We start from the raw sequence: 15,000 nt of genomic DNA on the forward strand, positions 1-15,000 counted from the left end.
CACTACAGACCAGGGCTGTACGACTACTGGTAACACACTACAGACCAGGGCTGTACGACTACTGGTAACACACTACAGACCAGGGCTGTATGACTACTGGTAACACACTACAGACCAGGGCTGTATGACTACTGGTAACACACTACAGACCAGGGCTGTATGACTACTGGTAACACACTACAGACCAGGGCTGTATGACTACTGGTAACACACTACAGACCAGGGCTGTACGACTACTGGTAACACACTACAGACCAGGGCTGTACGACTACTGGTAACACACTACAGACCAGGGCTGTATGACTAATGGTAACACACTACAGACCAGGGCTGTATGACTACTGGTAACACACTACAGACCAGGGCTGTATGACTACTGGTAACACACTACAGACCAGGGCTGTATGACTAATGGTAACACACTACAGACCAGGGCTGTATGACTACTGGTAACACACTACAGACCAGGGCTGTATGACTACTGGTAACACACTACAGACCAGGGCTGTATGACAACTGGTAACACACTACAGACCAGGGCTGTATGACTACTGGTAACACACTACAGACCAGGGCTGTATGACTACTGGTAACACACTACAGACCAGGGCTGTATGACTACTGGTAACACACTACAGACCAGGGCTGTATGACTACTGGTAACACACTACAGACCAGGGCTGTATGACTACTGGTAACACACTACAGACCAGGGCTGTATGACTACTGGTAACACACTACAGACCAGGGCTGTATGACTAATGGTAACACACTACAGACCAGGGCTGTATGACAACTGGTAACACACTACAGACCAGGGCTGTATGATTACTGGTAACACACTACAGACCAGGGCTGTATGACTACTGGTAACACACTACAGACCAGGGCTGTATGACTACTATTAACACACTACAGACCAGGGCTGTTTGACTACTGGTAACACACTACAGACTAGGGCTGTATGACTACTGGTAACACACTACAGACCAGGGCTGTATGACTAATGGTAACACACTACAGACCAGGGCTGTATGACTACTGGTAACACACTACAGACCAGGGCTGTATGACTACTGGTAACACACTACAGACCAGGGCTGTATGACTACTGGTAACACACTACAGACCAGGGCTGTATGACTACTGGTAACACACTACAGACCAGGGCTGTATGACTACTGGTAACACACTACAGACCAGGGCTGTATGACTACTGGTAACACACTACAGACCAGGGCTGTATGACTAATGGTAACACACTACAGACCAGGGCTGTATGACTAATGGTAACACACTACAGACCAGGGCTGTATGACTACTGGTAACACACTACAGACCAGGGCTGTATGACTACTGGTAACACACTACAGACCAGGGCTGTATGACTACTGGTAACACACTACAGACCAGGGCTGTATGACTACTGGTAACACACTACAGACCAGGGCTGTATGACTACTGGTAACAGACTACAGACCAGGGCTGTATGACTACTGGTAACAAACTACAGACCAGGGCTGTGCGACTACTGGTAACACACTACAGACCAGGGCTGTATGACTACTGGTAACACTACAGACCAGGGCTGTATGACTACTGGTAACACACTACAGACCAGGGCTGTATGACTACTGGTAACACACTACAGACCAGGGCTGTATGACTACTGGTAACACACTACAGACCAGGGCTGTATGACTACTGGTAACACACTACAGACCAGGGCTGTATGACTACTGGTAACACACTACAGACCAGGGCTGTATGACTACTGGTAACACACTACAGACCAGGGCTGTATGACTACTGGTAACACACTACAGACCAGGGCTGTATGACTACTGGTAACACTACAGACCAGGGCTGTATGACTACTGGTAACACTACAGACCAGGGCTGTATGACTACTGGTAACACTACAGACCAGGGCTGTATGACTACTGGTAACACTACAGACCAGGGCTGTATGACTACTGGTAACACACTACAGACCAGGGCTGTATGACTACTGGTAACACACTACAGACCAGGGCTGTATGACTACTGGTAACACACTACAGACCAGGGCTGTATGACTACTGGTAACACACTACAGACATGGGGCTGTATGACTACTGGTAACACACTACAGACCAGGGCTGTATGACTACTGGTAACACACTACAGACCAGGGCTGTATGACTACTGGTAACACACTACAGACCAGGGCTGTACGACTACTGGTAACACACTACAGACCAGGGCTGTATGACTACTGGTAACACACTACAGACCAGGGCTGTACGACTACTGGTAACACACTACAGACCAGGGCTGTACGACTACTGGTAACACACTACAGACCAGGGCTGTACGACTACTGGTAACACACTACAGACCAGGGCTGTACGACTACTGGTAACACACTACAGACCAGGGCTGTACGACTACTGGTAACACACTACAGACCAGGGCTGTACGACTACTGGTAACACACTACAGACCAGGGCTGTACGACTACTGGTAACACACTACAGACCAGGGCTGTACGACTACTGGTAACACACTACAGACCAGGGCTGTACGACTACTGGTAACACACTACAGACCAGGGCTGTACGACTATTGGTAACACACTACAGACCAGGGCTGTACGACTACTGGTAACACACTACAGACCAGGGCTGTACGACTACTGGTAACACTACAGACCAGGGCTGTATGACTACTGGTAACACTACAGACCAGGGCTGTATGACTACTGGTAACACACTACAGACCAGGGCTGTATGACTACTGGTAACACACTACAGTCTAGGGCTGTATGACTACTGGTAACACACTACAGACCAGGGCTGTATGACTACTGGTAACACACTACAGACCAGGGCTGTATGACTACTGGTAACACACTACAGACCAGGGCTGTATGACTACTGGTAACACTACAGACCAGGGCTGTATGACTAATGGTAACACACTACAGACCAGGGCTGTATGACTACTGGTAACACACTACAGACCAGGGCTGTACGACTACTGGTAACACACTACAGACCAGGGCTGTATGACTAATGGTAACACACTACAGACCAGGGCTGTATGATTACTGGTAACACACTACAGACCAGGGCTGTATGACTACTGGTAACACTACAGACCAGGGCTGTATGACTACTGGTAACACACTACAGACCAGGGCTGTATGACTACTGGTAACACTACAGACCAGGGCTGTATGACTACTGGTAAAACACTACAGACCAGGGCTGTATGACTACTGGTAACACACTACAGACCAGGGCTGTATGACTACTGGTAACACACTACAGACCAGGGCTGTATGACTACTGGTAACACTACAGACCAGGGCTGTATGACTAATGGTAACACACTACAGACCAGGGCTGTATGACTAATGGTAACACACTACAGACCAGGGCTGTATGACTAATGGTAACACACTACAGACCAGGGCTGTATGACTACTGGTAACACACTACAGACCAGGGCTGTATGACTACTGGTAACACACTACAGACCAGGGCTGTATGACTAATGGTAACACACTACAGACCAGGGCTGTATGATTACTGGTAACACACTACAGACCAGGGCTGTATGACTACTGGTAACACACTACAGACCAGGGCTGTATGACTAATGGTAACACACTACAGACCAGGGCTGTATGATTACTGGTAACACACTACAGACCAGGGCTGTACGACTACTGGTAACACACTACAGACCAGGGCTGTATGACTACTGGTAACACACTACAGACCAGGGCTGTATGACTACTGGTAACACACTACAGACCAGGGCTGTATGACTAATGGTAACACACTACAGACCAGGGCTGTATGACTACTGGTAACACACTACAGACCAGGGCTGTACGACTACTGGTAACACACTACAGACCAGGGCTGTACGACTACTGGTAACACACTACAGACCAGGGCTGTACGACTACTGGTAACACACTACAGACCAGGGCTGTACGACTATTGGTAACACACTACAGACCAGGGCTGTACGACTATTGGTAACACACTACAGACCAGGGCTGTACGACTACTGGTAACACACTACAGACCAGGGCTGTATGACTACTGGTAACACACTACAGACCAGGGCTGTATGACTACTGGTAACACTACAGACCAGGGCTGTATGACTACTGGTAACACTACAGACCAGGGCTGTATGACTACTGGTAACACTACAGACCAGGGCTGTATGACTACTGGTAACACTACAGACCAGGGCTGTATGACTACTGGTAACACACTACAGACCAGGGCTGTGCGACTACTGTTAACACACTACAGACCAGGGCTGTATGACTACTGGTAACACACTACAGACCAGGGCTGTATGACTACTGGTAACACACTACAGACCAGGGCTGTATGACTACTGGTAACACTACAGACCAGGGCTGTATGACTACTGGTAACACTACAGACCAGGGCTGTATGACTACTGGTAACACACTACAGACCAGGGCTGTATGACTACTGGTAACACACTACAGACCAGGGCTGTATGACTACTGGTAACACACTACAGACCAGGGCTGTATGACTACTGGTAACACACTACAGACCAGGGCTGTATGACTACTGGTAACACACTACAGACCAGGGCTGTATGACTACTGGTAACACACTACAGACCAGGGCTGTATGACTACTGGTAACACACTACAGACCAGGGCTGTATGACTACTGGTAACACACTACAGACCAGGGCTGTATGACTACTGGTAACACACTACAGACCAGGGCTGTATGACTACTGGTAACACACTACAGACCAGGGCTGTATGACTAATGGTAACACACTACAGACCAGGGCTGTATGACTACTGGTAACACACTACAGACCAGGGCTGTATGACTACTGGTAACACACTACAGACCAGGGCTGTGCGACTACTGGTAACACACTACAGACCAGGGCTGTATGACTACTGGTAACACACTACAGACCAGGGCTGTATGACTACTGGTAACACACTACAGACCAGGGCTGTATGACTACTGGTAACACTACAGACCAGGGCTGTATGACTACTGGTAACACTACAGACCAGGGCTGTATGACTACTGGTAACACACTACAGACCAGGGCTGTATGACTACTGGTAACACACTACAGACCAGGGCTGTATGACTACTGGTAACACACTACAGACCAGGGCTGTATGACTACTGGTAACACACTACAGACCAGGGCTGTATGACTACTGGTAACACACTACAGACCAGGGCTGTATGACTACTGGTAACACACTACAGACCAGGGCTGTATGACTACTGGTAACACACTACAGACCAGGGCTGTATGACTACTGGTAACACACTACAGACCAGGGCTGTATGACTACTGGTAACACACTACAGACCAGGGCTGTATGACTAATGGTAACACACTACAGACCAGGGCTGTATGACTACTGGTAACACACTACAGACCAGGGCTGTATGACTACTGGTAACACACTACAGACCAGGGCTGTATGACTACTGGTAACACACTACAGACCAGGGCTGTATGACTACTGGTAACACACTACAGACCAGGGCTGTATGACTAATGGTAACACACTACAGACCAGGGCTGTATGACTACTGGTAACACACTACAGACCAGGGCTGTATGACTACTGGTAACACACTACAGACCAGGGCTGTATGACTACTGGTAACACACTACAGACCAGGGCTGTATGACTACTGGTAACACACTACAGACCAGGGCTGTATGACTACTGGTAACACACTACAGACCAGGGCTGTATGACTACTGGTAACACACTACAGACCAGGGCTGTATGACTAATGGTAACACACTACAGACCAGGGCTGTATGACTACTGGTAACACACTACAGACCAGGGCTGTATGACTACTGGTAACACGCTACAGACCAGGGCTGTATGACTACTGGTAACACACTACAGACCAGGGTGGCATTCATTCGGCACTAAACAGGAGAAGACTTTTTGTGTTACGTGAAATGTTTTGTTTTACACTTCAAAATGTTTTCTCACATTTCGCTAGTGAACACAGCACAGGGCCTCTCCACTCCCCAGTCTTACCCGTATCCTCTTGGCCCGACGCATATCCTGGGGGGTGAGGCTGAGGTGAGGTTCAACCGTGGCAGGGGCGCCGCTCTGGGACGGGTCATCTTTGATGGGGGGTCGGAGTTGGTCGGTGGTGGTGGGTGGGGGGTCTGTCTCTGTGTCGGGGGCCAGGTCCCCTCCAGAGGGGTCTAGTTGCGCCTCGGTCTCCAACCCTCCACCCCCCTCTCCGTCTGTCTCCAGCTCTACCACCTTGAAACCATTCAGAGCACCGTCAGCTCTCTCCTCATAGGGCAGCTTCCCCACGAACCCCAGCAGCTCCTGTGACCAAAACATTACAGGACTATCAGTATGGACACATTACAGGACTATCAGTATGGACACATTACAGGTCTATCAGTATGGACACATTACAGGTCTATCAGTATGGACACATTACAGGTCTATCAGTATGGACACATTACAGGTCTATCAGTATGGACACATTACAGGTCTATCAGGATGGACACATTACAGGACTATCAGTATGGACACATTACAGGTCTATCAGTATGGACACATTACAGGTCTATCAGTATGGACACATTACAGGTCTATCAGTATGGACACATTACAGGTCTATCAGTATGGACACATTACAGGTCTATCAGTATGGACACATTACAGGTCTATCAGTATGGACACATTACAGGTCTATCAGTATGGACACATTACAGGACTATCAGTATGGACACATTACAGGTCTATCAGTATGGACACATTACAGGACTATCAGTATGGACACATTACAGATACAGGACTATCAGTATGGACACATTACAGGACTATCAGTATGGACACATTACAGGACTATCAGTATGGACACATTACAGGACTATCAGTATGGACACATTACAGGACTATCAGTATGGACACATTACAGGACTATCAGTATGGACACATTACAGGACTATCAGTATGGACACATTACAGGACTATCAGTATGGACACATTACAGATACAGGTCTATCAGTATGGACACATTCTGATTCAGGCCCTGGTTAACAGCAGTGCACTACGGGCCCTGGTTAACAGCAGTGCACTACGGGCCCTGGTTAACAGCAGTGCACTACGGGCCCTGGTTAACAGCAGTGCACTACGGGCCCTGGTTAACAGCAGTGCACTATGGGCCCTGGTTAACAATAGTACACTACGGGCCCTGGTTAACAGTAGTACACTACGGGCCCTGGTTAACAGTAGTACGTACCGGTGTCTTGTCCCCTGCCGTGGCGATCGTAGGGTCCAACCGGATGAATTTAGGGGGGCGGCCCGGTCTCCTTCCTGTCCCAAACCTCTTCCTGCCACGCCCACGAGCACGCCCCTTCGGTCTGCAGAAACACAAGTTAAAGTCAAGCACTCGATCATTCAATTAAATCACGCTTTTTACTCAACACATTTTTAACCAAACTTCTGACAAACTTGTGTTTTTACAGGTCTAGGAGAGGACCGTGTGGAGGCGAGGTGGAGCGAAGCGTTTCATTGTTGACTACTGTGTGCGTTACCTGGTGACGTAGTCCAGTTTGTCATCGTGCATGTTGAGGTGCTGCTGTAGCTGTTCCGAACTCATGAAGCGTCTGTTACACTCGTAACACGGCCAGTTCTTCTCCTGCTCGCGTAACACTGAAAACACAACCAGACCGGAGTCATGGGTCTACACTCGTAACACGGCCAGTTCTTCTCCTGCTCGCGTAACACTGAAAACACAACCAGACCGGAGTCATGGGTCTACACTCGTAACACTGAAAACACAACCAGACCGGAGTCATGGGTCTACACTCGTAACACTGAAAACACAACCAGACCGGAGTCATGGGTCTACACTCGTAACACTGAAAACACAACCAGACCGGAGTCATGGGTCTACACTCGTAACACTGAAAACACAACCAGACCGGAGTCATGGGTCTACACTCGTAACACTGAAAACACAACCAGACCGGAGTCATGGGTCTACACTCGTAACACTGAAAACACAACCAGACCGGAGTCATGGGTCTACACTCGTAACACGGCCAGTTCTTCTCCTGCTCGCGTAACACTGAAAACACAACCAGACCAAACTCAGTCATGGGTCTACACTCGATTCTCCTCTGGTGCACCAGCACATGATTTGGTGGCAACAATTGTTTTAGAATATCTTTTAGAATTGATCATGACCTGATGGCTAGTCATTACTAGTTTGGTTCTGTATGGACAGCAGGCACATTATGGCACATTATCCCATAATGACTAGCCATCTTAGCAGAACCAGGCTAATAATGACTAGCCATCTTAGCAGAACCAGGCTAATAATGACTAGCCATCTTAGCAGAACCAGGCTAATAATGACTAGCCATCTTAGCAGAACCAGGCTAATAGCCATCTTAGCAGAACCAGGATAATAATGACTAGCCATCTTAGCAGAACCAGGCTAATAATGACTAGCCATCTTAGCAGAACCAGGCTAATAATGACTAGCCATCTTAGCAGAACCAGGCTAATAATGACTAGCCATCTTAGCAGAACCAGGCTAATAATGACTAGCCATCTTAGCAGAACCAGGCTAATAATGACTAGCCATCTTAGCAGAACCAGGCTAATAATGACTAGCCATCTTAGCAGAACCAGGCTAATAATGACTAGCCATCTTAGCAGAACCAGGCTAATAAGCGTCGAGGCCTACCCGGCGTCATTAACCGTCGAGGCCTACCCGGTGTCATTAAGCGTCGAGGCCTACCCGGCGTCATTACGCGTCGAGGCCTACCCGGCGTCATTAAGCATCGAGGCCTACCCGGTATTACGCCGGGTAAACTCAGTTTTTCACAATTCCTGACATTTAATCGTAGTAAAAATTCCCTGTCTTAGGTCAGTTAGGATCACCACTTTATTTTAAGAATGTGAAATGTCAGAATAGTAGTAGAGAGAATTATTTATTTCAGAATTGATTTCTTTCATCACATTCGCAGTGGGTCAGAAGCTTACATACACCTATTAGTATTTGGTAGCATTGACTTTAAATTGTTTAACTTGGGTAAAACATTTGAGGTAGCCTTCCACAAGCATCCCACAATAAGTTGGGTGAATTCTGGCCCATTCCTCCTGACAGAGCTGGTGTAACTGAGTCAGGTTTGTAGGCCTCCTTGCTCGCACACACTTTTTCAGTTCTGCCCACAAATGTTCTATAGGATTGAGGTCAGGGCTTTGTGATGGCCACTCCAATACCTTGACTTTGTTGTCCTTAAGCCATTTTGCCACAACTTTGGAAGTATGCTTGGGGTCATTGTCCATTTGGAACACACATTTGCGACCAAGCTTTAACTTCCTGACTGATGTCTTGAGATGTTGCTTCAATATACACAGACATCATTTTCCTGCCTCATGATGCCACCTGTATTGCAAAGTGCACCAGTCCCTCCTTCAGCAAAGCACCCCCAGAACATGATGCTGCCACCCCCGTGCTTCACGGTTGGGATGGTGTTCTTCGGCTTGCAAGCCTCCCCCTTTTTCCTCCAAACATAACGATGGTCATTATGGCCAAACAGTTCTATTTTTGTTTCATCAGAACAGAGGACATTTCTCCAAAAAGTAGGATCTTTGTCCACATGTGCAGTTGCAAACCGTAGTCTGGCTTTTTTATGACGGTTTTGGAGCAGTGGCTTCTTCCTTGCTGAGCGGCCTTTCAGGTTATGTCGATATAGGACTTGTTTTACTGTGGATATAGATACTTTTGTACCTGTTTCCTCCAGCATCTTCACAAGGTCCTTTGCTGTTGTTCTGGGATTGAATTGCACGTTTCACACCAAAGTACTTTCATCTCTAGGAGACAGAACGCGTCTCCTTCCTGAGCGGTATGACGGCTGCGTGGTCCCATGGTGTTTATATTTGCGTATTATTGCTTGTACAGATGAACGTGGTACCTTCAGGCGTTTGGAAATTGCTCCCAAGGATGAACCAGACTTGTGCAGGTGTACAATTGTTTTTCTGAGGTCTTGGCTAATTTCTTTAGATTTTCCCATGATGTCAAGCAAAGACGCACTGAGTTTGAAGGTATTCCTTGAAATACATCCACAGGTACACCTCCAATTGACTCAAATGACGTCAATTAGCCTATCAGAAGCTTCTAAAGCCATTACATAATTTTCTGGAATTATCCAAGCGCTTTAAAGTCACAGTCAACTTAGTGTATGTAAACTTCTGACACATTGGAATTGTTGGAAAAATGACTTGTGTCATTCAAAGTAGATGTCCTGACCGACTTGCCAAAACTATAGTTTGTTTGTGGAGTGGTTGAAAAACGAGTTTTAATGACTCCAACCTAAGTGTATGTAAACTTCCGACTTCAACTGTATACAGTACATCTACTTTGTAGAAGCACCTTTGGCGGCAATTAAAGCTTTGAGTCGTCTTGGGTATGTCGGTTTCAGCTTTGTCCATCTGCATTTGGGGATTTTCTCAAGCTCTGTTAAGTTAGATGGGGAGCGGCGGTGAACAGCAATCTTCAAGTCTTTCCAAAGAGTTTCAACGAGATTAAAGTTTCACATTCTTGTTCTGAAGCTTTGGCTGTATGCTTGGGGTCTTTGTCCTGTTGGAATGTAAATCTTCGCCTCAGTCCAATGTGGTTTGCACTCTGAAGCAGGTACTCTGTATTTGTCTCCATTCATTGTTCCCTCTATCTTTACCAGTCTCCCAGTCCCTGCTGCTATAAAAACATCCCCCACCATGCTTGGTGTTAGATGAGTGATGAGCTGTGCCTGGTTTCTACAGACATAGTGCTTTGCATTCAGGCCAAAAGTTACATTTTTGTCTCATCAGACCACAGAATCTTTTGCCTTATGTTCGGAGTCTTTCACGTGCATTTTCTTTTTTTTGCAAACTCCAGGCGTACCTTTTGGCTTCAGTCTGGCCACTCTCCCATAAAGCTCAGATTGGTGACGTGCTGTAGAGACTGTTGTCCTTCTGGCAGGTTCTCCCATCTCAGCCAAGGAATTCTGTAGTTCTCTGAGAATGGTCAGTGGGTTCTTGTTTACCTCCCTGACCAAGGTCCTTCTTGCCCGGTTGCTCAGTTTGGTCGGTCGGACGGACATTTCTGTATTTAATTTTCAGTCAAATGTCCAAAACCAAAACCATATTTTCCCTTTAGTCATTATGGGTATGAGTGTCAACACACTGTGGAATAACTCAAGGGGTATGAATACTTTCTGAAAAGCACTGCAGTACTGACATCAAAGACCACAGCACTGAAAATAAAATAATACAATATATTTTGTTTTTAAAAGTTGCAGTACTGACATACTCTACTGCAGAGACAACATTAGGATAAAAAAAAAAATCACCATCACTTCTATCATAGACAAAGAGAAACAACAGTGTTGTTGAATGAAGGACAGACTCCCACCTTTCCTCTCCTCATCCGTAACATCGTGGATCTTCTGATTGACAAACTCGGCATATGATGCCGCGTACCACACCTGGGGGAAAGAAGAAACGTGTTCAGGTCAAACTCCATCTCGTTATAATAAATGTGCTTTGAAGGGTATCCTACATCGACTCTGGGTTTTTTCATACAGCTAGCCAGCTTCAGTTACAGCTTCACATTCCAGCTCAGGCTTCATCCATACTACGACGGGGAACATTGCTCGTCCGTCTGCCCGCTAACTCTAGCAGGCTTGTAACCAGTGCTCTAAATAAACAATAAAATACAAAACAAAAAAACAGTAGCACTGGTGCTCCCAATTTAAAAACGTTAGGAGCACCACGTGAAATCTAGAAGCACCAGAATTATTATTTTTCAGATGCAGCCTATATTGGGCCGATATGAATTGTAGCTAGTTTTGAAGGACATGTTGTGCTCCAGAAAGTAATATGTAACACTGTAAAGACAGTGTTATTATAACAAAATTAAAATACTAAATACCCGTCACTGACATTACAACGTCATTGGTGGAGAATTAGGATTATACATTGTGTATAAAACTTTCCTATTGAGATGAATTGTTTTGAAAATTGTACACCGTCTCTTGAAAAAACGTCAGGTTCGTGATGAGGACATGCAAGACATCAGTCACTCATTGATCTCCAGAAGAAGATATTCCTTTCTTTCTGTGTCTCCACATGTTTGATATACTGGTCACGTTACTAGGTTGTTAGCTAGCTAGCCAATGAGGTAACGCGACTGATATACTGGTAACGTTACCAGGTTGTTAGCTAGCTAGCCAATGAGGTAACGTGACTGATATACTGGTAATGTTACCAGGTTGTTAGCTAGCTAGCCAATAAGGTAACGTGACTCATATACTGGTAACGTTACCAGGTTGTTAGCTAGCTAGCTAGCCAATGAGGTAATGTTACCAGGTTGTTAGCTAGCTAGCCAATGAGGTAATGTTACCAGGTTGTTAGCTAGCTAGCCAATGAGGTAACGTGACTGTTGTTTGATATACTGGTAATGTTACCAGGGTGTTAGCTAGCTAGCCAATGAGGTAACGTGACTGATATACTGGTAATGTTACCAGGTTGTTAGCTAGCTAGCCAATGAGGTAACGTGACTGATATACTGGTAATGTTACCAGGTTGTTAGCTAGCTAGCCAATGAGGTAACGTGACTGATATACTGGTAATGTTACCAGGTTGTTAGCTAGTTAGCCAATGAGGTAACGTGACTGATATACAGGTAATGTTACCAGGCTGTTAGCTAGCTAGCCAATGAGGTAACGTGACTGTTGTTTGATATACTGGTAACGTTACCAGGTTCTTAGCTAGCTAGCCAATGAGGTAACGTGACTGTTGTTTGATATACTGGTAATGTTACCAGGTTGTTAGCTAGCCAATGAGGTAACGTGACTGATATACTGGTAATGTTACCAGGTTGTTAGCTAGCTAGCCAATGAGGTAACGCGACTGATATACTGGTAACGTTACCAGGTTGTTAGCTAGCTAGCCAATGAGGTAACGCGACTGATATACTGGTAACGTTACCAGGTTGTTAGCTAGCTAGCCAATGAGGTAACGCGACTGATATACTGGTAACGTTACCAGGTTGTTAGCTAGCTAGCCAATGAGGTAACGTGACTGATATACTGGTAACGTTACCAGGTTGTTAGCTAGCTAGCCAATGAGGTAACGTGACTGATATACTGGTAACGTTACCAGGTTGTTAGCTAGCTAGCCAATGAGGTAACGTGACTGATATACTGGTAATGTTACCAGGTTGTTAGCTAGCTAGCCAATGAGGTAACGTGACTGATATACTGGTAATGTTACCAGGTTGTTAGCTAGTTAGCCAATGAGGTAACGTGACTGTTGTTTGATATACTGGTAATGTTACCAGGTTGTTAGCTAGCTAGCCAATGAGGTAACGTGACTGATATACTGGTAATGTTACCAGGTTGTTAGCTAGCTAGCCAATGAGGTAACGTGGCTGATATACTGGTAATGTTACCAGGTTGTTAGCTAGCTAGCCAATGAGGTAACGTGACTGATATACTGGTAATGTTACCAGGTTGTTAGCTAGCTAGCCAATGAGGTAACGTGACTGATATACTGGTAATGTTACCAGGTTGTTAGCTAGCTAGCCAATGAGGAAATGTGACTGTTGTTTGATATACTGGTAATGTTACCAGGTTGTTAGCTAGCTAGCCAATGAGGTAACGTGACTGATATACTGGTAATGTTACCAGGTTGTTAGCTAGCTAGCCAATGAGGAAATGTGACTGTTGTTTGATATACTGGTAATGTTACCAGGTTGTTAGCTAGCTAGCCAATGAGGTAACGTGACTGATATACTGGTAATGTTACCAGGTTGTTAGCTAGCTAGCCAATGAGGTAACGCGACTGATATACTGGTAATGTTACCAGGTTGTTAGCTAGCTAGCCAATGAGGTAACGCGACTGATATACTGGTAACGTTACCAGGTTGTTAGCTAGCTAGCCAATGAGGTAACGTGACTGATATACTGGTAACGTTACCAGGTTGTTAGCTAGCTAGCCAATGAGGTAACGTGACTGATATACTGGTAATGTTACCAGGTTGTTAGCTAGCTAGCCAATGAGGTAACGTGACTGATATACTGGTAATGTTACCAGGTTGTTAGCTAGTTAGCCAATGAGGTAACGTGACTGTTGTTTGATATACTGGTAATGTTACCAGGTTGTTAGCTAGTTAGCCAATGAGGTAACGTGACTGTTGTTTGATATACTGGTAATGTTACCAGGTTGTTAGCTAGCTAGCCAATGAGGTAACGTGACTGATATACTGGTAATGTTACCAGGTTGTTAGCTAGCTAGCCAATGAGGAAATGTGACTGTTGTTTGATATACTGGTAATGTTACCAGGTTGTTAGCTAGCTAGCCAATGAGGTAACGCGACTGATATACTGGTAACGTTACCAGGTTGTTAGCGAGCTAGCCAATGAGGTAACGCGACTGATATACTGGTAACGTTACCAGGTTGTTAGCTAGCTAGCCAATGAGGTAACGTGACTGATATACTGGTAACGTTACCAGGTTGTTAGCTAGCTAGCCAATGAGGTAACGTGACTGATATACTGGTAACGTTACCAGGTTGTTAGCTAGCTAGCCAATGAGGTAACGTGACTGATATACTGGTAACGTTACCAGGTTGTTAGCTAGCTAGCCAATGAGGTAACGTGACTGATATACTGGTAACGTTACCAGGTTGTTAGCTAGCTAGCCAATGAGGTAACGTGACTGATATACTGGTAACGTTACCAGGTTGTTAGCTAGCTAGCCAATGAGGTAACGTGACTGATATACTGGTAACGTTACCAGGTTGTTAGCTAGCTAGCCAATGAGGTAACGTGACTGATATACTGGTAATGTTACCAGGTTGTTAGCTAGCTAGCCAATGAGGTAACGTGACTGATATACTGGTAATGTTACCAGGTTGTTAG

The 15,000-nt window shown here is 45.9% G+C and overlaps 1 protein-coding gene across 2 annotated transcripts in view; it reads right to left on the reverse strand.

Annotated features, from left to right (window-relative positions):
• The window catches only part of prdm10 (PR domain containing 10), a gene marked incomplete at its 3' end in the record, with an annotated part of 88,478 nt that overhangs the window by 33,808 nt on the left and 39,670 nt on the right, over window positions 1-15,000 (reverse strand). For both annotated transcript variants that reach the window (XM_055895139.1, XM_055895140.1), the window contains 4 exon segments: window positions 6,095-6,397; window positions 7,323-7,443; window positions 7,618-7,735; window positions 11,490-11,562. In XM_055895139.1, the coding sequence (XP_055751114.1) occupies window positions 6,095-6,397; window positions 7,323-7,443; window positions 7,618-7,735; window positions 11,490-11,562 (615 nt within the window).

The sequence above is a fragment of the Salvelinus fontinalis genome, chromosome 33 (genome assembly GCF_029448725.1).
Source record: "Salvelinus fontinalis isolate EN_2023a chromosome 33, ASM2944872v1, whole genome shotgun sequence".
Taxonomy (NCBI): domain Eukaryota; kingdom Metazoa; phylum Chordata; class Actinopteri; order Salmoniformes; family Salmonidae; genus Salvelinus; species Salvelinus fontinalis.